At 32.9% G+C, this 27,564-nt stretch overlaps 3 protein-coding genes, 1 long non-coding RNA gene and 1 pseudogene across 5 annotated transcripts; 3 read left to right on the top strand and 2 right to left on the bottom strand.

Moving 5' to 3' along the window:
• The first annotated feature begins 962 nt into the window (after positions 1-962).
• On the top strand, positions 963-1,588 carry LOC108199155 (egg cell-secreted protein 1.1). The gene has a single exon (XM_017366893.2). The coding sequence runs from the start codon at positions 1,043-1,045 to the stop codon at positions 1,430-1,432; it is 390 nt and encodes a 129-aa protein (XP_017222382.1). The 5' UTR covers positions 963-1,042; the 3' UTR covers positions 1,433-1,588.
• Positions 1,589-2,022: 434 nt separating this feature from the next.
• LOC108218912 (cellulose synthase A catalytic subunit 5 [UDP-forming]-like) lies at positions 2,023-4,061 on the bottom strand (annotated as a pseudogene).
• A 2,124-nt stretch (positions 4,062-6,185) lies between these two features.
• Positions 6,186-6,617, top strand: LOC108218921 (egg cell-secreted protein 1.2). Its single transcript, XM_017392092.1, has one exon. It carries the CDS (start codon positions 6,186-6,188, stop codon positions 6,615-6,617), a length of 432 nt encoding a protein of 143 aa, XP_017247581.1.
• Positions 6,618-14,923: 8,306 nt separating this feature from the next.
• LOC108198193 (linoleate 13S-lipoxygenase 2-1, chloroplastic) lies at positions 14,924-19,749 on the top strand. The gene is made up of 9 exons (XM_017365985.2): positions 14,924-15,325; positions 15,665-15,927; positions 16,516-16,774; positions 16,914-17,234; positions 17,324-17,409; positions 17,569-17,679; positions 17,785-18,086; positions 18,475-18,741; positions 18,844-19,749. The coding sequence occupies exons 1-9, from the start codon at positions 14,956-14,958 to the stop codon at positions 19,601-19,603; spliced, it is 2,739 nt and encodes a 912-aa protein (XP_017221474.1). The 5' UTR covers positions 14,924-14,955; the 3' UTR covers positions 19,604-19,749.
• Positions 19,750-21,986: 2,237 nt separating this feature from the next.
• Positions 21,987-24,372, bottom strand: LOC108209564 (uncharacterized). 2 transcript variants are annotated; one of them, XR_010291763.1, is made up of 4 exons: positions 23,934-24,372; positions 23,190-23,309; positions 22,528-22,604; positions 21,987-22,391 (listed from the first exon to the last, which is right to left on the bottom strand). It is a non-coding gene; the product is annotated as an uncharacterized LOC108209564 (long non-coding RNA). The 2 variants fall into 2 exon arrangements; XR_010291762.1 differs by having other exon boundaries at positions 23,190-23,316; positions 23,934-24,337.
• Positions 24,373-27,564: the final 3,192 nt, after the last annotated feature.

Raw genomic sequence — 27,564 nt, forward strand, 5'->3', positions numbered from 1 at the left:
ATGAGATACAATTTCCAGTTTTAGCTAAAATTGCAAGGGACGTATTAGTAGTCCCTGCCTCTACAATTGCATCGGAGTCGGCTTTTAGTGCAGGTAGAAGAGTTTTGGATGAGAAAAGATCAAGTCTCGCGCCAGATGCGGTAAAGATTTGCGTTTGTAAAAAAGATTGGGACCAAGCTGCTAAAAGACAACAAGGACTTCAAGAAGATGACTCGGACGGTGAAGAAGATCCTTGGATGTTGATGGATACTTCGTCGTCCGAAGGCGGCAATTCGGCAAATGAACAAGAATAAATAAAAAATTTCTTTCTTTATGTATTTTTTTAATTTAGTCTGTACAAGCGGTTTGTTCCGTTAAATTTTTTAGAGAGGAGTCCTCTCACATTATTTGTAATTTTTTTTTCTAATTTATAAAATTTACAAGAGGTACCGCCCTCTTTTTACAATTTATTTATTGTTTTATAATAAATAAATTGTACAAAGTTTATAATAAATTTATTATTCATTAAATTAAACTATTAAATTCCATTGCAAAAGTTTAGTAGATCCGTTGCACACTTAAATTTCACAAACCACTTGCACTAAAAAACAAAAAAAAAACACAATCATTAAGTCAAGTCACTATGTGTACTGCCTAGTGCCTAGTCACAAACCACTGTCTGCTTCTGTCTGCTTAAACCGTAACCCTGAACCGCCTGAACCGCGACCGCCTGGAACCGTGTAACCCGCCTAACCGCCAAACCCGTACAATCCGTATAAGCCGGTTCCGGTTTCCAATTTCTCCAGCCCGGCCCGGCACGGACCGGACCGCCAACCTAGACGGGCCGGTTACGGTTCCGCCAGTGACGGTTCGGAAACTGTCTGAACCGGCCCGAACCGCCCCGGCCCGCCCGAATGGCCGGCTCTAAATAAGTCTCAACTCTTCATTTACCTACTTAATTAAGTTCTTACACCTCCCATCAGTTATAAACTACCCTATATATGCCTGTAGCTGCAATAATCTCACACACATAACACTCCCCCTTTTTTTCTTTCTTTATACAATGGGCAGCTCTTACAAATTTCTTTTAAGCATCTTCCTTGCATCATGTTTTATATCCACCATTGCCATGGCTCGGCCAATTTCCTACACAAACTCCACATTAGTAGTCCGATTAAAACTCGATGATGAAGAGAGCTCAACTGCTTGTTGGGATTCCTTGTTTCAACTCCACTCCTGCACCAGTGAAGTCATTCTTTTCTTTCTCAATGGTGAAACCTACCTCGGCCAAAGCTGTTGTCGTGCCATCAGAATTATCGAACATGATTGCTGGCCTTCTATGCTTGGTTCACTCGGATTCACTTCCGAAGAAGGTGATATTCTACGTGGCTACTGTGATGCCTCCAATTCTACTGTCAGCCCTCCTCCACACAACACGAATGCCATGGAATGAGATCTAAAATTTTTGATAAAATGTTTTGAATATTACTGTTTTTGCATTTCACGAATTTTGAAAACTGCAAATGAATCGATAATGGAATGGATGTTTATATGCAATCCTGCTAATCAGGCCTAAAGGTTTGTTATTATGTGCAAATGTGGGGGTATGATTTCTTATGCCTTTGATTTTAGGTTTGATTTTGTGTACATTATGATATATACGTCTTAATGATTATATGTGTGCATATGTGCTAGAATGAATATATTGATGAATATGGTAGCCTCACAGTGAAATGAACTGAGAGTCGTTTATGAATTAGTGATAGGATCGTACATGGTTGGAGGTGGTAGAGATAAATGGTTGAAGGATGTATCAGTATTAATAAAGTTTACCTACTAAATTATAGTTAGCCGGTGACTGAATCTTACAGAGTGATAATGTTTTATGTAACATTTACATGGTGAAAAATTATAACTAGTCAGTGAATGAATCCTACAGAGTGTACAAGAGTCTAAACATGACATTTCAGTCCCGGAAAGACATCCTTTTTTTGCCACTGTACTTCTCTTATTTAGTAAAATCAGACTGGCGAGGTAAATGGGAATAAATAATGCAAATTGTTGGTAAATTATACCTCTGGGATGACAAATTTCCGGGTGACAAGGCTTACTACAGGCAAAGTACAGTACACTTTCAGGGGTTTCGATATTCCAAGGATACATAACTGAGTTAATTCATGAAAGACGTTGCAAACACTTCAACCACCCTCGATACCCATACCAGATTGGACATTGTTTGCTCAGAAAGATTTCAACAGAGCCCGAAGCCTGCTGAAGAACCTGACAGAGGCGACCAGACAAATTAGTTTGTGCAGAACCTTTGAATGCCAGGCCGTTTAGGCATACAGTACAGACCGCTAACCAAGACAGTGCATCCTTAATCCTGTCAAAATGTCCTCGCTTATAGAGCCATCATCCAGCCAACCTGGTAAGAACAAGATTAGAAAACTCAGAAATAACATATTATCAAAAGTTGATCAAAATTAATTTTTCTAACTCAAGTACCTCTTCCCCCAATCTGTCTTGTCTTCATAACCACTGCTGACTACATAAAGGGCTTCTTTCAAAATTAACGAAGAACTGGACTTGTGTGGATTTCCACCATCTTCCCCTTGAGTAGATTCTACAAATGTGGAATATTGCCAAACTTCTTCTCAGGTTCTTGGAAAGTAGATGTTAAATACTCAGTTAGAAGTCCTGCCACAGAGTCACGTAAAATTTCTGTTGAGATCACGATACTATGCCCATAATTATGGCAAGTTTCTCAGAGTTCATTGACAGCCTAGTAGCAAAAATCTTACCCCCTCCCCCATGACAAAGGTCATTTACCTAATACACAGAAATATACGTGCTACACCAGAACGAACGACAAGTCTGCTTCAACAGGGATGTTTACCCTCCTTAAGTCCTTTTCTTCTTCTTCTATAGTTTCGGAGGAATGTATCTGCTTTTTAGCATCTGTGTGCATTGGCTTCTTTTCTTCCTGGACCCACAACAGAGAAAGCACCATTGCGGCCAACAGTTGCCTGTCTTTGTAGGAGTCTTCTCAACAGGAGCATCACACCCATGAAGTGCCTGTCTTCTGAAGACACACCCTGTTCCTACGTATACCAGCCCTTGAAAACCATCTAAACCTTTCATAATAATCTGTCAGAGAGCTAAGAACTTGAGTTATTTATTATGAGATTTAAAAAAAACAAATCAAAACAAAAGAAGAATGCACATATATCAAAGAATACAACATTCCGACTTGAATATCTATCTTGGCAATCAATGCCGTTGTATCTTTGAGGAAACTGTACATAGCAAATTTCCTTCCCTGCAGTTGTGTCCATTATGAAACACATGGCTTCTTTAAGTGCCTTGCTGTTATCATATAGTGATCACAGTCTACATTGAAAACATACGGAGTATTTGAGAGAATCGCAGAAACGTGCACCTACAAGATGAACAAAATGGTACATCACATGGTAAATTAATTCTTACGGCACGTTGAGAAGAAATTCATAGCAAAAAAAGGTTAACCAAGAAATGAACTTGCCTTTTGGTGGTGAGGGTATCCTGGTCACTCCTCAGGAGATACATAAACCAATTTAGGCCATTTATCAGATATCTATATGTAATTTTATCTAACACATTCTGATGTTCCCGTGGTGTATGTAAAGAGCAAACATGAAACATGCTTGTGTATGGCTCAAGATTTAAAAAGTTATCTGAAAATTGCAAGTATTGATCATCACGAATATCGGATTGAACAGAAAATCTTCAGAATATAGATTAAGCGAACAACATACAAACTCAAAAGGCAGAGCTATGCAACTTAAAAAACCAAACCATTTTTATTCACAGATGTGAAAAACCTCAAATAGCATAGGATAGACGCAGAGGAAGCATCATAACTAGAAATAGCTTAATTAAATATGTTAGTATAAGTGTATAACCATGTATCATACGAACTGAAAGTACATGCTAAACCTTATATTACATTTAGTAATAACAATGAAGATGAGGCAAACCTTTATGTTCTTCATAAAGTTGTTCCCTTGAAAAACCAGGATGGATTGTGTTCTTCGTATAGTCATTCTTTTGAGAAAAATACCACCCTGGGCTCACGGCTCTGTATTATAGTATTTTTTTTAGAAGGGGACCCATTTAGTCATGACATGGATAATGGATTCTTCCATAAATTGGAGGCAAATTTTATAAAAAATAGAAAATAGTTTAGAAAAATTGATTTTGAGAAATTTTCAAAAGTACAAATGGGAAGAAATGTTAATTTCAAAAAATATTAATTATGAAGATTCTTTAAAAATTTTAAATATACAAAATAAAAAAAAGTTAATAAAAATGTTATCCTCGTCTGATCAGTATTTTTTATTTTGTATGTTTTATATTATATTTAGTAACAACTGTGACACAATTTTTTATATTATATTTAGCACATGTGTTACTAACTTCAACTCCAACAATACGCCTTATTCTCACTTTATATGTAATATTTTATTATTAAAATTTTCTTTCATCATTAAAATATAATACGAAGTACAGACGGAAAGAATGTGTTCGTAAGAATTTAATATAGAATATAAGATAGGACAAGAAAAGAGGCCTAAAAAATAATACTTGAAGGCATCATTAGGATATTGTTGGATCAAATTTTTTCATGAAATACCTTAAATTATAACTTGTTACATGATAAAATAAATCTCTTGGACTTGGTCTAGTTTTCTTTTATAAGTATTGATACTTAAATGATCAATTTATATAATTTATAGGTTCTTGTTTTTTTTACAACAATTGATTTTATTAACATAAAACGCTTAAGAAAACAAGTATCAAAACCTAGTCGAGATAAATTCTCGAACTGTCAACTACAACTTGATTATGAAATAAAAAACGGGCTAAACAAATACCCGTTTTGTTTTCAGATTACTTAGCGCATAAAATATTGAAATTTTTGATCTAAAAAGTATTACAATAACATCTTGAGCATCACAATTGACCTTCACAGAAGCACCGTTGGTAACTCAACATTCATAATTATCAATTACATCAACTAATATTGGAGTAAAAAATATCTCAAAAATATGACAAATTTTGTTGTGAAAAGCGAACTCTTGCGGTATACAACACCGTCTCAGAATCGACGCGGGTCTTATAAATCATCTAAGATATCATTTAAAATTTTTAAATTTTTACGGAGAAACAAACAATACCGATAAGAAGACACACAAAAGTTTTAAAACATAACATAACATTTCAAAAAATATGCATGAGTAACAACCTTGATAATAAGTTACTCACCAAAATAGATGAGATCTTGTTATTATTGAAAAACTGCAACACAAAAGAGAGGAAAGGAGATTGAGAATGGTTTAATAGAGGGATGAAGATCTACAAGATACAGTTATTTCGCAACACGAAGTATGTTATATGCCCGACGTACCGATTAAAAAGCCTAGGTTCTCAAATCTCATTTACCAGACTATAATTCAGAAAACAATTTAGAAATCATCCTATGAGGCTATGAGTATTATGTTAAAAATTGGATGCTTCCTTTGTTTCAAAGTATAAGCGACTTTTTCCTTGTCAAACTAATTAAATTTTGACTGAAATTTGTAAAACAAAAAATTAAAATAATATTATTAGAAATATACATAATATATTTTTTAATATATATTTTCATATTCTTAAAATTATATAACAATAATTTACAAAATTCAAAAAAAATAAAATTAATTATCAATAAAAAGGGTCATTGTAATCGGAATATCGTATAGGAGTTTCAAATCTTTCCCACGCATAAAGGGTTAGAAGTGAGATTACCTCTTTTCGAAGGTGATGTTTTTTTTTTTTTGATAATTTTTCGAAGGTGATGTTGATTATATAGAGTAGTGGTTTTCTCTATTGAAAAATATATACGCCTCGCAAATAGCAAAAAGAACCGGTATGTATTAGTATCATCTTTCTGTAACTGGCCTTTGTTAATGAAGACAAAAAGTCCTTACACAATAACTGAAACTAAAGTGTAAATGAAAATTAAAACAGATGTCTTTTGGTTTTCTCAAGCAATTAAACCATGCACCAATAGTATTCTAATCATCATATTATCGTCACTAATTAACTCTATAAATTCAGTCCCATGCTTCCTCACTTCTCAGTTTCCACTAATTCTTTTCTTTAACTCTCAAGGCCTCACTCTCATCATGACTTCTAAATTTGTGACAATCCTCTTGCTTGCAACATTTACTTGTTCGATAGCATACTCTGGTGCAACAAGGGAGTTGCCTAAGCCAGATGAACAACAATACTTCAATCTCGAATTGGTGGCAGCACAAGATGAGGCCAGTAATAGTACTAATGGAACACTAGCCAATTGCTGGAATGCGATCGCGGAGATAAAATCTTGTGGAAATGAAATTACTGCATACTTTAACAATGGTACTATTGATATCGGAGTGCCTTGTTGCCAAGCCATCAAAATGATCACTCTGCACTGCTGGCCTTCTATGTTGTCTGTCCTCGGAATTACGCCTGACCAGTGCAACATCCTTGTAGGATATTGTGATGCATCTGCAGCAGCTGCTCCGGCCCCGAGTTCCTCCATACCAGTTATCAACAAGATTATAATTCATTAGTTCGAAAACAATGTTATATCTACATTTGTGTTTTTAGCATGGTCTGAAGGAAAATTTAAATAAAGAAAATATAGTTTTTGATGTGTTGCAAGTTAATTTGTCACCTTCAGTATTATATCTACTTGTTTCAAGTTATGTTTTGATAGGGAATAATATGTGACATATCACTAGAATAAAAGCAGCTAATTTAGACCGTTAGAATCTGGTCGAGAAAATAGCTATTTCGAGTCCGACCGCGAAAAAACGATCGGATATAAGCTAGTCAAAATTAAGAAACCTGTCGAAGATAATTATTTTTGACCGCATTTTCATATTTTTGACAGGACAATTTCGACTAAAAACGGTCGCAAATAACCTAATGATTCCGACTTTGAAATTAGCTGTTTTTCTCGTCGTGTATTCGGAACTTGGGATTTGCAGATTTAGTTACAAGGTTTTTGCATCTAGAAAACATGATTAAAACATGGAATCCACCTTATTATGCTCTTTCGCCATTTTTAACAGAATAACATTCACTTTGTGACATCCATGAGGTGTCAGAGAAAAAGAAAAAGGAGAACACACAAGTTACAATTAACATGATTAGATGACCAATACCATAATAAAAATACCAAAAATTTATTTTGAAACAAACACAGCGATCAAAGCCTGAATTTCGCTATTCAAACTCTAGCCGACTGTGTTATATATTTAGTTGTCTGCAGACTGCAGTCTCGACATCGAATTATTCTCATTTTCTGTATCATGGCTCTGAAATATGTACTTCTTTTTCTTACATTCACTTGTTTCGCGGTGTACACAAGTGCTACTAACGAATATCCTCAACCGACAGGCGAATTAAACCAGACATCAAGAGCTAGCGCGGCGACAACGTATAACTGCTGGCACACAATTACTAACATAGGATCGTGTGCTGATGAAATTATTGGTTTTTTTGCAAAAGGTAGTGTCGATCATATTAGTAAGCCTTGTCGAAAAGAAATTAATTTGATTACTCGACAATGCTGGCCTGCCCTGTTCACTGCCCTCGGAATTACACCCGAGGAATGCAGCGTTATAGTAGGATTTTGCCAGCCATCCTCGGGTTCTTCTACCCCAGGACCTCCTGTCTGGTATCCAACCCCTCCAGCTACGATGAAGAACGCAACTCGAGCCGTGACAAAGGCGCCTTAACGTCCAGAAGATGCAGGGATTTGTGCTGCAACATTTGCAGAATTTAGTGTTTGAGTAGTGAAATTGTACGTTGCACTTTTTCTTGCTTTAGTGTAGCTGTTATCTTGCCAACCATGCTCTGGTAGTCTGCTTCATCTACCTCTTGGTCCTCCTGTCTCATATCCAATCTGTTCGGATAAGATGAACGGAAAAGGCGCTCAGAATTCCTGAAGTTGTGATGCAGAATTTATATTTAGGAAAATGTTATTTCCAGAGCAACTTTTTAAGTTTCCCAATTGATTTAGGAAAATGTTATTTCCCTATATTTATTTAGTGTTTGTTTGAACATTTCGTGTTGCAGTTTCTGTTGTTTCAGTAAAGCTGTATTTTTTTTTTTTTTTGTGGTCACAAGTAAAGCTGTTTTTTTTAATGTTTAGTAAGATAGGATATATTCTGCTTGAGTTCGGAGGGCATGTTTCATTTGTTTAATTTTACTGATTTAGGTGCCGAACACCGGCTTCAATAAATGTTTTAATTTTATTATTTATTTAAAATATAATGTCTTAATATTTAATTACTTTATCATCATGTTAATGTAATAAGGCCATGAGCTATGGTATGTTTCGGTAAGTCTCATGTGAATAAGGCCATGAGCTAAGGTATTGTAATAATATTGTATCACACACCTTTTTAATTATTGTGCACTAAGCCGGGGGTCTTCACGGAAACAGCCTCTCTACTTTAAAGGTAGGGGCAGGGCTGCGTACATTTTACCCTCCTCAGACCCTGCTCTAAGCGGGAATACTGAGTACGTATGGTATGGTATCATGTTAATGTATTTATTTAGACTCCCTCCGTCACATTTTAACTGCTTTTGATTTTTTTTACACGTATTTTAAAATACGATAATTTTTTTATAAAATTTTGTGTAGATGAAATTTTTTGAATTTTAAAATTAAAATAAATAATTTTGTTGCGAGATAATTCTATTTTTACAAAATCTTAGCTTATAAAAGTCTAACAGCATTTTCAAGTTTAACAGCTTCAATTTAATATCAATGATATTTTTTTTGACAATATCTCGTGTTTTGGTCCTTTTACTAGGTGTTGTAACATGGACAATAGTTGTGACCATAGTAGTGGCATGTAGCAGTGACAGTGGTTTCATTGTCATAGAGTTTGTGTAACATGGTAGTGTTACCACCAATTTCGTTGTCTTTATCGAAACAATAAATCTTGGCGTACATACTAATTCACTACTAACTCACTACCTAATTTTTAGGATAAACACGTGACCCACTTTCTCACTTGTTTCACTTTTTAGAATTAGTATGTACGCCAAGATTTATTGCTGTTAAAATATAAGAAGAACGTAATAAAAAATATGGGACAATTGTAACTCATCTTGTATTTGATCCTCAAGAGAAAGAAAGAGAGGACATTTTATCTTACATTTTCAATTAAAATTGCCTTAGTGATACAAGAGGGTTATGTACCCTCTATACTGGAGTTCAAACTATCACATATTATTCTGGAAAAAACAACCAAGATAGGTTAGGTTTTTTCGATTTATCAAGGAGCAAGTTCATTGGACCGTGTAAGCGACAATTAAGAAGCACGTGTCTTGCATGGTCCAAGCACAAATGACTAGAGAGACTAACATGATAGGTTAGAGAACGGATAACGATCTAGCAACTAAGTGGAGGTAGAGACCTCGAGAGATACACTCCTACGACCCAAGTCGGGATTGACCATGAACTTTCATGTCTTTTTCATCCTGTAGAAAGGTGAGGGAATCTGAGATAGAAGGAGTAGCCCTAAAGAGAGACCAAGAGAGACTTAGTGTATAAAACAAGTGATCCCTCAGTTATAGTCATCTTGAAGTAGAAAGATCAGGCCTAAAAGCCTTTATGGAGAATTTGTAGCGACCGCAGGGGTCACTATCTTGCTTGTAGTGACCATCCCTTATGGGAAGACCTGATCATCTTCATGGGCTAGTGGCCCAACTGTGGAGTGACCTAGCAGAATCATGAGCTCATAGTATGTCAGGTTTGAGAGTTAACAATTTTTACCAAATAAGTTGAATGAGATCATCTTGGGGGTTCATTCTCAAACATGGGTATGTCAAGGTCGATGTCAATTTTGGGCATAACACCTACCTCAGAGTAATTTCATGGATAGTGCAAAATTCTGAAGATTTAGTTGCAAAACTAAGTTTAGAGGCCTCATGTTATGAACATATATTTGTTTTGTGAGAGGTGAGCACATGTGATTTTCACTTCCATTCTAGACGCACCCCAGCTATCTACCCGTCGGATACCAGCTATAGACCTGCTGAAAGTGTTGTTGGTGCGAGATTTTAGATCTCCCAGTACACTGTAAAATTCATTTTCAACATATCGCATAAAGTGAGACACATCGCACAAAGTAAGACAGTCAAACACACAAACAATAATTCACACCGAAGGAAACGAAAAAACTCAAATGGGTTTTTCGAGTTTTGCGAAACAAAACTCCATTTTATTGAAGAAAAAACAAACAAAATGAGATGTTTAATGATAAAATAAAAAACAAGAAAGTGGTGTTGTGTGGATGAAGAAAGGATGGCTAAGAATTGAGATTGACATAAGAGAGAGAATTGAGATGGAAAGAAAAGGTATAGCGATAAAAATTATCATACTACTAAAAAAGACCTCCATAAATTGGTCAAGATTTTATAATGTAACGATTATATACTTAACAAAATTACATCGCCAACAAAATTAATTGCTTTAATTTTTAAATCTCAAAATATTCAATTTACGAAACAACTTTATAAAATTTCTATGATGTTTCATAATTCAAATAAATAAAGATTCTATATATATTATAAGATAAAATTCATATTAATACAAAATTTAATGCAAACTCCTTTCCTTTGTAATATTTCGATAACAATAAATCTTGGCGTACATACTAATTCACTACTAACTCACTACCTAATTTTTAGGATAAACACGTGACCCACTTTCTCACTTGTTTCACATCCATTCTCACTTTTTCACATTCAGTTATCATTTTTCATCTATTTTAATAACTTCTTATTTTTAGTGTCAGCCAAATTTTCACTTTCAACTTTATCTTAAAAAATTCTCCTATAAATTTTTGACTTTACATCATATTTATCGACGGTAATATAATTATATTTTAATAAAAATATATAATTTATGTAAAATTATATTTTGCCTTTCATGATTAAATATTAAATTTATCTTGTATCGTGTGTCAAAAATTATTTACAAAATTTAATATTATTTAACTAGAAAAATATATGTACGCTTTTATTAATAAAAAAATCTAATAAATAAATTACTTAAATAGTGAAAGAAGGAAAAATCAGCTATAGGCCTACAGCTCTGCTTTCCTATGCTTTTATGTGTATCATTCTGTATTCTTTTCCCTGTACAACTATGCAGTGAAGAACAATCATCTTAATTATTATATATTTTAAATCAGATGTTATATATCATATTTTTATATACGATGATAAATTTTTTGTGTTTTAATTATTTTTTATTTTCTTATTATTTAAGTAATTTATTTATCAGATTTTTTTTATTAATAAAAACGTACATATACTTTCAAAAAAAAACGTACATATATTTTTCTAGTTAAATAATGTTAAATTTTAAGAATAATTTTTGACACATGATACAAGATAAATTTAATATGTAATCATGAAAGACAAAATATTTTATATAAGTATATATTATATACTGAAATATAATTATATTATGGTCGATAAATATCTTGTAAACTTAAAATTTAGGTAATTTTTTTAGATGAAGTTGAAAGTGAAAATTTGGCTGAAACTGAAAACAGGGAGTTATTAAAATACAGCAAAAAAATGATAACTGTGAAACAAATCAGAAAGTGGGCCATGTGTTTACCCTAAAAACTAGGTAGTGAGTTAGTAGTGAATTAGTATGTACGCCAAGATTTATTGATTTTAACAGGCTTTTATATCTATTTTTAACCTTTTTACTGTTAACGATTAGTTTTCATTACCTCATTATATTATATGTATCTCCAGTAAATCGACTCTATTTTTTTTGTTTTGATGTAACAATAGCGCTGCTAATCTATTTATCATGTTTAAGTTTTGTTCAATACTAGTTCATAAGGCGAACGTTGTGACGGCCTATAAAAATTATATTAATGATTCAATATTAATATTTGTAGAATAAAATAATTCTGTGGCTGTCTATAAAAACTATATTAACGTTTCAAAATTAATATTTGTAGGATAAAATAAATTTTGTATTATAAAAATCTTTTTTAATACCAATACTAATATATAAAATTACAAAATTAGACTATAATTCATGGTGAAAAAATGAAAATAAATTTATACAGGCTATTAACAATTTAAAGCACGTCGAATCTTAATTTTATTTGTGTTTTTTTTCAAAAGTAATCATGTTCTTACATTGTCACCTTCCGCCAATTTTTTTGGATTGATTGTGCACAAAAACATCTAACTTAAACCCGTGAGGTTGTAGTATTGACAGAGAGGAGGTTGTGTTTAGATGATCCAAAACCTTACGATTATAGGGGTATTTATAGGTGCAGAGAGATTTGTGTGCTACTCTTTCCCATAATTAAATAATCAAAAAAAATTAGATTAAAACTTTCAAGCTACTATATTCCGTAAATAATCTGAAACAAAATCAGATTCTGAAATTTGCTTCTAATATACCGGAAACTAAAAAAGGTAGTTCTAATTTTTAATATTTTTCATCCAAAAATTCCATAAAATTAGAAAAATAAAACGGAGCGATGTGAGAGGCGCCACATACACGCCCCTCGCTTCTCCACCATATTTTCCTGTATACAAAGTAAATCATATAAAAATTAACAATAACAAACATGTCCAATGAACAAAACAAATATTATAAAAAAATAACCAACAAGCATACATCACTAATAGTTAATTTATTGATATCATCCATCAATATCATGTCAAGACTATATTCTTTTCCTATGTTTCAATTTGTCGATTCCCACGTAGCGATCTATAACTATCTTTGCTTGCAACAACCTTAATTTTTTTAATACTATATAAACAGCCTTCACTTATCATTGCAGAAGAACGGCACCACTGAGTTAGAAATCAAGCAATAGAACTATCACCAAAGAGAGGTAGAGTTGTGGTATTGACAGAGAGGAGGTCGTATTTAGATGATCCAAAACCCTACAATCTATGGAGGTATTTATAGGTGCAGAGAAAATTGTGTGCTACTCTTTCCCATAATTAAATAATCTGAAACAAAATCAGATTAAAACTTTCAAACTACTATATTCCATAAATAATTTGAAACAAAATCAGATTCTGAAATTTACTTCTAATATACCCGAAACTAAAAAAAGTTATTCTAATTTTTGATATTTTTCATTCAAAAATCCATAAAATTAGAAAATAGAACGTAGCGATGTGAGATGCGCCACATATACGCCCTCGCTTCTCCTTTATATAAGTATATTAATGATTGATTGATTGATGATTGATTGATGATTAGGCTTGAGTGTATATTGTTAAAAGTTAAAATCAATAAATTTTAGAATAATACAAATAACATCGTCCGGCCAATAAGAAACTACTACCATTTAGGTACATGCGTCAAAATATTTAGCTGTTTGGTATTGAAAAAAATCTTGTTCAATTTTCTGACATATATTCACTGTGGTCATCACCGGTCGATTTTCAACTTTTGTGCGTGTTTCACGAATTATTTTTTAATACGTGTTTCACGACTTGTTCCGTCTCTTTCATTAATAAAATTTTGTCACCTTTTACGTATAACCCAAACTATAGTGCAGTTCAAAATGATGTGTAAAGTTGAAAAATTAGATTTGATTCAATCGCTTTGTGTTTCAAGCGCGTGTTCGATACATAAATTTGAAGCTGGAAGTGAATTGTATTGACAGTTTAAGCTGGAAGTGAATGGATTTCAAACAATCTCAATCGAATATACTCGGATTTCATGAATGAAAAAAATACTTTAAAATCTCAATCTAATACAGCTTTCTAAATGTTTGAATACCGATTTGAAATCGATAAACTGCAATAACTTGATTCGATAGAAATTCTAGATGAAAAGTGCTTCGGTATCTAAAAAAAATGTGTCCAGCTTTTTTCCCAAATCTAATTAGTAATATGTTAGTATGAGGCGGCAAAATATGGTTTTGGTTTGGTTTTGGTTCTTACAAAATGGATTTGGTTTAGATAAATGAACCAAAACCATTTTCAAACCATATATTAATACATGTGGTTATGGTTTTAGTTTAAATTATGGGTAACTAGTTTAGTAAGTAAAAATAAGTATTATATAATGAGCAAAAATTAATACACTCGAGTGACAATATAATGAATACTAAATATAACAATAGTGTATTTGAGTGTGTGAGTTGGTGTAGTGGTTTAATCTTTTGGCTTAGCAAAACAAAAGAAAGAAAAGCAAAAGAACATAATAGTGTGTGGAGAGTTATAAAAAATCTTAAAAGTGAGACAAAATGTGATTAGAACCATATTTTGTGAGAAATGTGAGACTGAAAACCAAAACAAATCCATTTTTCTAAGTGTGATTTCAAATGGATCATCAATCTCCGAGTTAAAATTAGTTGTCTATCATTTAGAAGAAAAAAAATGAAAACATATTGAAAAACAAGATATTAGCCAAGATTAAGTTATAAGAAAAGATCATCTATAATATATTTGTTAGTGAATGTTACTAAGATTCAACTCAAATTCAAGCATGTTCAGTTGAAATATAATTCCTTGTTTGCCTTATTTTAAATTCCCGAAATAATTCAGTTATGTATATTAGAAAATATATATTTGAATAATTTATCTTTATAAATAAGTAATTTTAAATATTTCTAAAATATTCAATATTAAAATGTGAAGCTTTTTTCCAAAAAAGGTTTTCTCTTACATAAAAAGACCGGTTAAACATGTCCAATATAAAAATTTAAATTTTTTTATTCAATATACGAAGTGCATGTGCTTTTTGTATTTGTATGAAAAGTCAGATGGAGCATTCATATTTTCACCGTCTTTGTTCTCATTATATATCAGTATCACATTTCTTCTATAAATAGGAGCTCGATTTTCCCCATTCTTATCAGCTTATTCAAAATATTCACAATGCTCATTAAGCCACAGCTACTGCTTTATCAGCAGACTAATCTCTTCACAGCCAAAAGCACACTATCTCCGCTGCACACAACTTTTGCCTATAACAACCTCATTGATCGAAAAAGAGAAATTTGTAACGCAAAAAAGAAAACACACAGCACTGCTGAGTGTTGCGTTCGCGGAGAAAGTAGTAAACTAAATGCTGTTGCAAGCCCCGGTGTTCCCGCTCCTCTTGCTGCCAACGCTCCTAGGAAGACAATTAAGATCACGACGACGGTGATTGTTCAAATAAAGGATGACGGATTGTTGGATTATATCGATAATATTATGGGCAGAAAAATCCTAGTCCAGCTTGTTGCTGCAGAGGATAATTACAACAGTGAGTATACTACCTCTGTCCCAACATTTTTTTACACTTTTATTTTTGGGTGGTCCGTTCAATTTTTTACGTTTCAAAACTTACCAAAAATAGTTAACAGGACCCGCTACCTCCCCACTTTTTTACTTTTTCGCACTACTTTTACTTCATTACTATCTGTCTTTTATATATCAGAAATCAATAGACTTTTTTTTTTCTTTTCCACTACTTTATGCATATTTTATAACCTCTATGATCAAACCATACATAAACAAATGGGTGGACGGAGAGAGTACATTTTTTTTAATTGTGTTTTATCTTAATGCAATACGTGTTAATGTTTTGTTAATGGATGGATAGACGACAAAATAATCGAAGGAAAAGCTTACAAGGAAGGGATGGAAGATGACAATGACATAGAGTACAAGTGTGAGTTTGATGTGCCAGAAGGGTTCGGGGATATTGGCGGGGTGCTTGTCGAAAATAAACACGGCAAGGAAGTGTATGTGAGAAGGATATATCTTGATGGCTTTCCTGGTGGGAGAATTGTGGTGAGCTGCAAGTCATTTGTTCAGCCCTCTACAAAGGAAGAGACCATCAAGAGAATCTTCTTCTCTAACAAGGTCAGTCACTTGACTTAAACTTTGTTTTAATCATTTTGTTGCGGAACTCGGATTCTGAAAGAAATGAGACAGAAAATATAGGGGCACTTATGTCAAGTGCTTTCGGACTTCTTTTAACACTTTAAGTTGCTTCTATATTTTATATATTGTTATATATTGTTTGGCAAAAGGAGCTTAAATGCTTGTTTTGGGTATTTTAAGTCAGAAGTTGAAAGTCAGAAATACTAACTTTTTTTGGACTTTTTACCGACTTATAAAGTAAAGTTAATTATCCAAAAACTTTTAATAACTTATAAGTCAAGCTCACTTATCACTTATAATCTTCTTCTTTACCTTAACCAACAAGTCACTTATTTTAAACTAATCCAAACGGTCCCATAATAACAAAAGGTGGACTGCTTTTTAAAGATCAGTTGTTTAAAGTTATTGTTCAAATATAAATGAGAGTGAGAGTTTATGTTTCACCAGAAAACTTTAGCAGTAACTTGTCTGTGAATTGTGAAAGCAGTTTTCTTAAAATTAGGCTGATTGATGAATGCATGTAAAAACACAAAGAGTAATAATTGTTTGCGATAATTTGAATGACAGTCATACCTGCCAACCAATACCCCAAGTGGATTAATTGACTATAGGGCAGAAGACTTGCGTGCTCTCAGAGGTGATGGCAACGGGGAGCGAAAGTATGGCGAAAGAATCTATGACTATGATGTCTACAACGATCTTGGTAATCCTGATAAATATGAAGATCCTGAAAAGAACCATGGTCTGAAGAGAAAAGTGCTTGGAGGCAGTCCAGAACTCCCTTATCCAAGGCGTGGTAGAACTGGCCGCCCACGCTGCAAGAACGGTATAAATATATGCATTGATCAACAGTACTAAAGTAAATCTAGTCCGATAGTAGTGAAGAAATTTATCAAGTTCAAGTAACACATGTGTAATTAATTTATTACCATATTATTGATCTTTTGCTGTGTGTGTGAATTTAGATAAGACTGCAGAATCACTTACCACAGACAACATCTATGTTCCAAGGGACGAATATTTCTCCGAGGTGAAGATGGAGAACCACACAGACACTACAAAAGGAGGAAAGACACAGGCATTTGTGCCCGGAATGGAAAATTTTATTATTGGCAAAGAACTAGGATTTCCATATTTCACAGCCATAGATGAGCTTTTCAATGAAGATGATGATCTGTCAGAAAAATTTCAAGAAAAACTTAAAAATGTTTTCCTTGCAATCATAAATTTTCTTCCTTCCTGGGGAAAAAAGGTTTTGCGGTTTAGAACTCCCTCAGTGCTTGACAGTAAGATTTTAACTATATTTACTTATTTTGCAGAACATATTAAATTCATACTTATGATAGGTTATGTCATTTGCCCTATTGGGATGCAGGAGATAAATTCATCTGGATAAAAGATGAAGAGTTTGGTCGTCAAACGCTTGCTGGAATCAACCCTTGTAGCATACAATTGGTTAAGGTATATATATGTCACGCTTAAACATTAGTTCTGTATTCCAAGAAAAATGGAATTAGTTCCATACTGAGGTACAGTAAATAGTTATACCTTGAGGTAGGTGCCAACACTAGGATCATCTGCCTGTGTGTAGGCACTTGAAATATTCTTAAATATGTGCAGGAATGGCCATTAAAAAGTAATCTTGATCCTGCTATTTATGGACCGCCAGAATCAGCAATCACTACGGAAGTGGTGGAAATGGTGATGCTAGGGCGCATTACTGTTGATGAGGTAAAATGAATCATATGAACTATTGATTATTCTAGTTTTGAAGAAAACTCAAAGCATGCAATCACTTCACTGTTCTGTACCTGGATTTCGATTTTTCGTGTGCAGGCTATTAAAGAGAAGAGGCTTTTTGTTATAGATTACCATGATCTTTTTTTGCCATATGTTCATAAAGTAAGAGACTTGGAAGGAACAAATCTTTATGGAGCAAGGGCATTGTTTTTTAGAACTCCTTTGGAGACTTTAAAACCGATAGCCATTGAGTTGGTTCGGCCAAAGGGAAGAGGAAAAGACCAATGGAAGCAGGTATATTTACCAGGTTGGGATTCTACATCGGGCTGGCTATGGAAGCTAGCTAAAGCTCAATTCCTGGCGCTGGACTCCGGTTATCACCAGCTAATTAGCCATTGGTATGTAGCTTACTTATAACTAGCAGTTGCATGATTGTAACCTTGCCATGTTTTGTTTATGCTAACTTGAATTGATGTAACCAGACCGAAGCCTCTGAAACAATTTCCTTCAAATAATGAATATGAGCTTTTTTACTACACATACATGTATTTAGAAGTGAAACTAGGACTTCGAAATAGCCAAGCTAAAATAATAAACAGTTAATTCATATAGGATAGCGGGGCTCAAAATCAAGTTTTTACCCACGTTTATCTTAATGTTATAGAATATATTCTCCATTAAGTTTAGAAAGCCAGAGCTCAATACCCTTGTTACTCATATTAAAGCAACATAGTTACAGAACTTAATCAGTTTGATATCTATATTGAATCTAGTTTGCTGCTGCAGGATAAGAACTCATTGTTCGGTAGAGCCATATGTACTTGCAACAAATCGGCAACTTAGTGCAATGCACCCAATATATAGACTGCTAAAACCTCATCTCAGATACACAATGAATATAAATTCTCTGGCGCGCCAAGATCTAATTAATGCAGATGGAATTATCGAGTCATCATTTTCACCAGGTAAGTACTGTATGGAAATAAGCTCTGGTGCTTACAGAGAATTGTGGCGTTTTGATCAAGAAGGATTGCCAGCAGATCTCATTAAAAGGTATGTTGTCTCATGTCTGTTCACTAAAAATAGTAAAGATAATTTTGCATATGCTAGACATAAGCGATTTACAAGTGAAATCACAATTATAATGTCTATTAGGGGAATGGCCGAGAAAGATCCAAACTCAGACACTGGAGTAAAATTAACAATAGAAGACTATCCTTATGCCAGCGATGGTCTAATTCTCTGGAAGATCATTAAGGAATGGGTCAGTGCATATGTCAATCGTTACTACCCGAATGAAAGCTACATAAAATCCGACAACGAAATCAATGGCTGGTGGACAGAAATTCGTACTGTAGGCCACGGGGACAAAAAGGATGAACCATGGTGGCCCAAGTTGGAAAACCAGGATGACTTAACTGAAATCTTGGTAACCATCATATGGGTAGCATCAGGACACCATGCAGCTGTCAACTTTGGACAATACGATTTTGCTGCTTATTTTCCGAATAGGCCTACAATTTCTAGGACTAAGATGCCTAATGAAGATAAAACAGACGAGTCTTGGAAGTCATTTCTGTCCAGGCCTGAGGACGAGATTTTATCATGCTATCCTACTCCAATACAAGTTGGAAAGGTGTTGGCAACTTTGACAGCATTGTCGAATCATTCGCCAGATGAAGAATATATTGGTCAGGAACCAGAGCCGTCTTGGACTGAAGACGAAGTTATAAACCTGGCATATGAACTGTTTTATAATAGGCTGCTAGAGCTTGATGGTATTATTGATGCAAGAAACAAAAATCACAAATTGAGAAACAGGACTGGAGCTGGGGTGGTGCCATATGAGTTTCTAAAGCCTAAATCAGAACCTGGAATTACTTCCAAGGGAGTTCCTAACAGTGTTTCCATCTAATTTGATGATTTAGGCAATACACGTGAGTGTGATTCTCACAACAGAGTGTCTTACAGAGCTTGGTTTTCTTAAATTTTTCCAGTAGCACTGCTTGCAAAATTAAAATGCTTCCTCCAATGATCAATAATATTACGTACTTATTTATAGCTCTCAAGTGCACTTTGTATACACTACCGTACCATTTCACTTCTAAAATTATAAACATAATATACCATATGTTAAGTGCGACCACCACTTCACTTCTAAAATTATAACTTCGTATACTGGATGTCAAATATAATTAGTACGCACTTTTGAGTGTAGACCACTTCAAATATTAGACTTCTAGAACTATAACTTCATCTGCCGGACTTGTAACTTCATTATAGTGTGTACTTTTGTCAAGTCTTACTAATCTTGTTAACTCTTAGAGAACATTTTAGTCTTGTTGTCATCATATTCTTCCTCAAACTCATTTCCATTTGTTAAAACCTTTCGGGAATTAAAATTTGAATATTTCATTCATTTATTTACGAAAACAAATCATTTAAATTGTAAAATAACCATATTTTCTCCTCTACAAATTAATATTGATTTCCAAATTCAATATCTTAATTTAATGACAGTAGTATAAACAGATATAATTAAAAAAGTCATTCATAATTGAAATGTGTTAAATATGCGAATTGATATCCTATTATAGGACAAAGAGATGATTTAATGCAATTTAAATGAGTATTTCATTATTAAAAAATGATATATATGAGTTTCAAGTTCTCACAAAGATTGTTAATGGTGGAAATGAACTTGTAAGAAGATACGTGTAAAAAGAGCTGATACACTCGTCAACAGCTCGACGCTGGACTTGAAAAAAGCTCGATTTGGCTTTGATTCGTTTCATTAATGAGTCGATCTTGAACACAATATTATAGATCGATTAAGAGACGAGCTAAACATGATCACAATGTAGTTCGACTCCATTGTTCACAAATAATTTTGTTAATGTGTTCGTGAAAATTATTCACGAGTATAGTTCATGAATCGGCTCACGAAGAAGTTCGTGAAGACGTTGGATTAGTAAGTTTGTTATCTTTATTAAAAAAAATAAGTTCAAGATCATCACTTTATTGATTTATTAGTAGTCGGTCAATAAATTGAAAAATAATTGAGCTTGTTTATAAGTATGCAATCCAGTTATCTTATAAAAATATAATTACTGTCAATATTGATTGTATTACAGTATTCAATAATATATATATTCAATGTTATTCATAGAGCATTTATTGTAAACAATTATAATATATATATATATACACACACATCTACATACATATATATATATAATCTTATTCCATTACAAACTCCCTTACTCTACAACTAAAAACAACCTCCAACATCACTAACTTCTAAAGCAAGTATCACTAATTTCTACAACAACCTCACCTCCACCTCCACCAACCCCCACTATCACGTCTACCTCCATCTCCTTCAGCTCCGCCTCTACCGCTACCTACATCACTCCACTGCACGTCCATGCCCCTTGTTCCCCAACGACCATCACCTCCACCTTCACTATATCTATCACCACAAATCCACCTCCACCTCCACATCCGCCTCACCTTCACCATCTTCAAAACCCCACAAAATAATAAATCGCAGCTGCTTGGATTTATCTTGCTAGAATCTCACAAGTTTAATCTATATGCAAAGAATCACAAAATTTCCCTACAAATCACTAATTTCTAAAACAAATATCACTATGTTATACTGATTTTTAATGTTTAACTAAGGGTTGGTTTGTATTTGATAACTAGCCTATGTATATTTCTAGTTATATCTATTATGTTCAAATTTGTTTGTAATTCTTTTGTCATTTTTAGGATAATTTTTTTAATTTTTTGGAGTAAACTTCTTTTTTTTGACAAGAATGCACTAGCTCGCAACGAGATACTCCGAGAAATTTCCTTCATTCAAAAAGCTTATTATCTAATTGGAAGATATGAAAATGTCACTACGCCATATATGGCCTACAACAACATCCAAAAAATGATGCCATAACCCCAAAATATGTTGCAATAGCCCATAAATGGGCTATTGCAACATAAAATTTAAGTTGCTTTTTTCCATGTTGCCCTAGGCTTCTATTGCAACATAATGATCATCTACTGCAACATAGGGTTTTCTGTTACAATAGACATGCTACTGCAACAACCAACTACCCTATTGCAACTGAAATTTTATGTTACGTTAAACCTTTTGATTTCAAAAAAAATGGGACCCACGTGTGGGTCAGACACGTGTCAGTCCCATGTAGAGGTCAAAGTGTGGGGCCCACAAGGGCTACTTTCTACAACATATATTTGTACTAAATATCTGATATATATGTGTTAATGCAACATTAAACTACTATGCAAAAGTTTACTATATCAACTGCAAAATTAACTAATCATTCATACAAACCAAAGTTCAAAACAAATCCAACCAAACTAAACTACCTAACAAATCCAACTCATCCTTTAGGTCTTCTTCACACAATCAATGTTGCGAGAGCCACCTGTTATAGTGACATGAGTGTTCCTTAGCTTTGCGAGCTGAATTGCGTAGTGACCAACACCGCCTCAAGCTGCAACAGTTAGTATGTTCATAGGTTGGCGTCTTTTCATAGAACAACTCCCGCTGTGATGTGGCATTGGTAAGTGGTTAACCCTTGAGTGCCTAATGCGGCACATTCACCAGCTGATAGTTCAAGTGGCCTTAGAACTGTTACTTCTTACTTTGCTACTGCATACTCAACTAATCCACCTCCAGTCTGTTTCAATATCATAATGAGCAAAAATTAATGAGCAAACATAACAGTACCAACTGAAATGTTTCTCGCATAATCCATTCCGCAATATATGAAGTACTTGGTCGAACCAAAACGGAGATATAAGAGTATTCTATACCGTTGTTCCAAGCATGGCCATAACTTTTTCGCCTTTCTTGAATTTTCTAACTGCAAATCCAACATCCACAACCTAACCTGAGATATCAGAACCATGCATTAATGTTTTATTTTCCAAAAATCAAATGCATGACAAAGCAAATTAGAAGAGCGGTGGTGACTGGATACATGTTAACGTTTCCACAAATAAGCAAAAGTAGATGAAATCGAACAAAATTTTAAAGAAAAATAAGTAACCACAACTATAAGAAAAAAAAAGTGAACACTCCACAAGACAAAGAAAAAGCAGGTGACAATGTATTAGACTAAAACTTCTGGAACACTAAACAAGATAGATAGAACATAACATAATTCAGTGAATCATAGTTCACTCCATGAAGTTAAAAAAAAAAAAACAAAAACGAACAATAAAATTTAAACTACTAGTTCCCATTACCCATTTTTCACTATATATTATATAAAAAGCTCGACTATCTGAGAATACATGTAGCACTGGAACAGTAAGCCGCAAAAGAAAAAAAAAGTGCTAGTACAGCTATTAGTAAAACATGCTTTGATAAAATTAGGGAAGAAGATTAGAAAGCAAAACATCACATTTAATTCATTCCTCTTGGCGTGCTATAAAGATTAATAGTACAGATATTAGTAAAACATTTTATTTACCTTAATAATCGGTCTCTTTGACTGATATCTAGCATACTTCAGTTGATAATAATCAAACCAATTTTGTTTCTTTTTCTTCTCATTGACAAGTCCTAATAATTTGTTAGCATTGCTTACAACCTGCGCGCTAGTTGCCAAGTCAAGAAAAGTAATGAACATAAATATGAGATGTGTCCTGCTATTCAGGTCAGGTTGTAGAAATTATCAAATACGATCTCGCGTATGCCAGATTTTGGACCCTGAACACAACTATCACTGGTTTTACCTTCTTTGTGCAGCCCCAGGAGAGGTATATTTAGTAACTTAATTCTTTTTACTTCAATTGTTTCTTTAATATTCCATATTATTAACATGTATTTCTTATCAGGAAGTTAAGAAATATAAGCTAGGAGATCCTAAATCGTTTCACTGTCTTAATGACATACTAAGATTCTCTGCTCTTCATTTTATTTAGTTCAAGCTTTTAGTCAAGTACAAAATCAACTAGTTTTACCCCATATTATACACATCATTGAAACAGTTCATTGACATGTTCACGCAACTAATTAAAACATCAATTCATTAATGAATAATCAGACTACCAGATACATAATAAAAGCTGGTCAAGCTACAAAGACAAACTTTTCAACCTAAAACCAGAGTACCAGAAACAAGCACATATACAAAAGCTTACATCATAAAATTACATACGTATAGATATACATATTCGTCTGTTTTCAAAATCCAAGAACAAAATCGGAGTACCTTAAGCTGAAGAAGCGCACATCAAAGATTTAAATCAGTCAATCCCTAAGGAACCCAAAGCCAGCCTAAAACAGAACAAAGATATAAAACAAATTAGAGACAGAGTTAAAGATCTAAGAGAAAAAACAATATAACCAAAAAACCCCTGAATCAAAGGCATGAAAACCCCCAATTTTGATCCAAGAACAAATCAATTGAATAAACCCTAAATTTAATTCAAAATCCAGGTGATTTGTGAGAGCTTGCTCCAATTCCACGAGAACGAGTGAAATCGACCTCATTTTTATCTAAAGAGATGAAGAGAGAGACAGACGGAGAGAGTGAGAGAGAACGGAGAGATTGAGAAGAGAGACGAGGCGAGGGAGAGAACGAGTCAATAAAGCGTGTTTGATACTCTGAATGTTCAAAAATCTGGACTTGTGTGGATACTGGTTTATGTCCTCAAAAAATTTGCCTCTTCAAATTTTGTCCAAATATTTGGAGCCCGCCGTGCTGCAAATGAAAAAGCCATTTCACTTGTTTTAAATTTTTTAACATATTATTTATTAAAACATTCTATTAAAATCCTTGTCTTTTTCAAAAAATTAAATTATAATTTATTTATACTTTGTATAATTTAAAAAAGGATCCTTACTTTTATCAAAACAATTTAGGGTCATAGATATATTATATAATTATTTAAAATTTAAAAATATTATGTTAAAAACTAGAATTTGTTTTTTAAAAACTTAAATTACCTTTATATTTTTAAAAATAAAATTGTTCATTTATTTGAGTGACATTTTATTTTACGATATGTCTAATTATTTATCAAATTTAATAAATTTCAAGATTAAATTATTCAATTTCATAATAATTTAAAAACATAATCATTTAATATAGTTTTTTATTTTGAAAAATATAATTCAATTTCAGTATTATTATCTTATTCATAATTAAATCGTTCAAATTTATTATTTTTATTACAATTATTTATTTTAAAGAGATATAAAAATTAATGTTGTATTCAAACATTTAGTCTTTTCCTATTTAATATATTATATTTTATCTATTAATTATTTAAAATTATTTTAACTTTGTTTTATGTAAATTTTATTGTCATATTATAAATTATTAGTTTACTAATACTCTATGCAACACATGTATTCGGCTATTGCAACATCAAATGCACATTGATGGTTATCGTTGCGGTAGGTATGAATTAGTGCATCTAATGCAACATAATTTTGCAACACTCACGTTCATACCATTGCGGTAGGCCATATATGGCGTAGTGTGTCTCTGGAAGTTTAGACAATAAAACTTAATGTCCGAAAAAAAAAAACGTCCCAACTTATAAGACAACGCTACCTTAAACAGATACGATCCGTTAATATAAAAGTGAAAAGAAATGCTAAATATTCCAAAAAAAATTCCCAAAATACTGAGTTGTATACATAAACGATAACTTTCTCAATAATAATATAGAACCCCAGATGCATACATAACCTTCCCAAATTAAAATTTATATATCAAGTGTTGTCCTATATGATTTGATAAATAATTTCGAAAATTTATTTGGCTGTTTAGCACTGCTCAAATACAAATACAGTTCAACTCCTAATTAATTTTGAAAAAATTTATAATTAGTGTCTAACAGATGATAAGTTTCTGACCATAAAGTCTAACAATTAAATCCAATATTGATCAAAGTAACAGGTTGTGATCAAAGTGAGAGAAGAAAAAGCAAACATATGCATCTTGTTTTGTTTTTATATTAAACTGCATGTGGGTCGCAATGTGTATCACGATTCCTCCCCCTGGAGACTGGAGTGGCCCAGGAGGCTGAGGTGTCACTTTTATTATAAAGCATCAAGAACAGTAGAGAGCAAGCTAGCTAATGAGCTCGTCTGTACATAATAGAGAATGTTATATACTAGTTCCAGAATATTCTTTCTAACAAACTACTTTCACACTTGTGCACTGTGTGCTGAGCTCTGTCTTGCTAATGTGGCTCTTTTGTAACTTCATCAGTGTCAATATTCTTTTGCATTCCACTTAATTATATCTGTAACATCAGGAGGTGCTAAATGTACCTTTGAGTCCCAGCAGGAGCAGCACCTATGCATGTCATCAGTACTTGACCTCAACCTCAAATGTTTCCCATTTTATTTATTTCTCGGACACAAACAGTATGCTCCGAATTCTTGCCTACTGTTAAATGTGCCAGTCATGCAATTTCCCTATTTATCGCTGCCCATCTCCGTATTTGATTACTGATTGTAAAACAATATGAATGACTAAATCTGATCAAGCTAAATCAACGAATTTATATTACTAGTCATCATTAAAAATATTGGACATAAGATTTGTCCGATACTGTATTAAATATAACGGGTTGCATCAAAATTAGAAATTTCACCAGATTTAATCTAGAGAGTATATGAGTTATGAGATGATGTCATCAATTTTGACTAACATCAAACTCATTAACGTCTCCTTATTCAGAGTCTATGAAATCAGATATAAGTTTCGTATATTTCAAACATCGTGTTCGGCTAGAAAAAGAATAAAATCTCAAACCCACATCTTAGAACATTTTGAACCTCTCAAATCTTTTAGCTAAAATATAAGTTGACATATCAAAATTGAAAAATATAGCCACTCTTTTTTTTTTTTTTTTGAAAGAATATAGCCAACTCTTTTAAAACTCACACTCCAACCACATCGACCCTTTTGTCTATAATTTTAGCCAACCTCCTATAATTTATCGAACCTTACATGTCTGTAAGAAATATATAGCAAGATTGTACATCATTTATTATCATATTGAACTGATATATTCTATTTTAACAATCTAAAATATTAATAACATACTATTTTTAAATTATAACCAACCAATATTATAGCCAATACCATGGAAACAAATTATATTAATGATGCAAAAATATATAACAACAATAATTTTATTAATATTTTTAGTTAATATAAATTAATAACTTGTTTTTTTACAAAAGTTGTATATATATATTGATTCTAAAACTTAACCAAACACATGATATCAGATATGATACCTCAAAAGTCAAACCCATAACAGGATTCTTCCACTCCTCGAACTAAACCACCCCTTAACTTTTTTGTGCTTGAAATTTCCTAAATGAGAAGATAATAAAAATTGTTTAAATATGACAAATTCCACCATCAATCCTTGAATATATAAATTTGACCGGCCAAATAAATTGTATATACTACTCCCTCCGTCCCACAATAGTAGTCTTTTTGAAAGAATTTTTTCTTCATAATACTTGTCTATTTTTAATTTTCAATACAAATATATTAAAATTATTCCAAATTTACCCTTCTTGAAAGTTGTATAACAAACTAATGAGGGTTGAATAAGAGTCTACATTCATGCATTTATTAGGGGTACAAGTGAGAAAAAATTATCTGATTAATATTTTCTTAAGATGTGTAATTTTTTTCACAAAAGACTTGTATTGTTGGATGGAGGGAGTAAAATTTTCAATATAAAAATATACACTTAAATATTTTCTAAGTTATAAAAATTTTGTGCTATACCCCAATAATAATCACATGTAAAGATTACCGTATGTTGAAATTTACTTTCGTAAAAGATCAAAAAAATTCAATT

This window comes from Daucus carota, chromosome 1 (genome assembly GCF_001625215.2).
Source record: "Daucus carota subsp. sativus chromosome 1, DH1 v3.0, whole genome shotgun sequence".
In the NCBI taxonomy this organism is placed as follows: domain Eukaryota; kingdom Viridiplantae; phylum Streptophyta; class Magnoliopsida; order Apiales; family Apiaceae; genus Daucus; species Daucus carota.

What these genes read in the sequence shown, in the direction of transcription:
- LOC108199155 (XM_017366893.2), top strand. Translation starts at nt 1,043, where the DNA reads ATGGGCAGCTCTTACAAATTTCTTTTAAGCATCTTCCTTGCATCATGT.
- LOC108218921 (XM_017392092.1), top strand. Translation starts at nt 6,186, where the DNA reads ATGACTTCTAAATTTGTGACAATCCTCTTGCTTGCAACATTTACTTGT.
- LOC108198193 (XM_017365985.2), top strand. Translation starts at nt 14,956, where the DNA reads ATGCTCATTAAGCCACAGCTACTGCTTTATCAGCAGACTAATCTCTTC. An exon ending in TGCAGAGGATAATTACAACA is followed by an intron (nt 15,326 to 15,664) that starts GTGAGTATACTA and finishes ATGGATGGATAG; the next exon opens with ACGACAAAATAATCGAAGGA. An exon ending in CACCAGCTAATTAGCCATTG is followed by an intron (nt 18,087 to 18,474) that starts GTATGTAGCTTA and finishes TTGCTGCTGCAG; the next exon opens with GATAAGAACTCATTGTTCGG.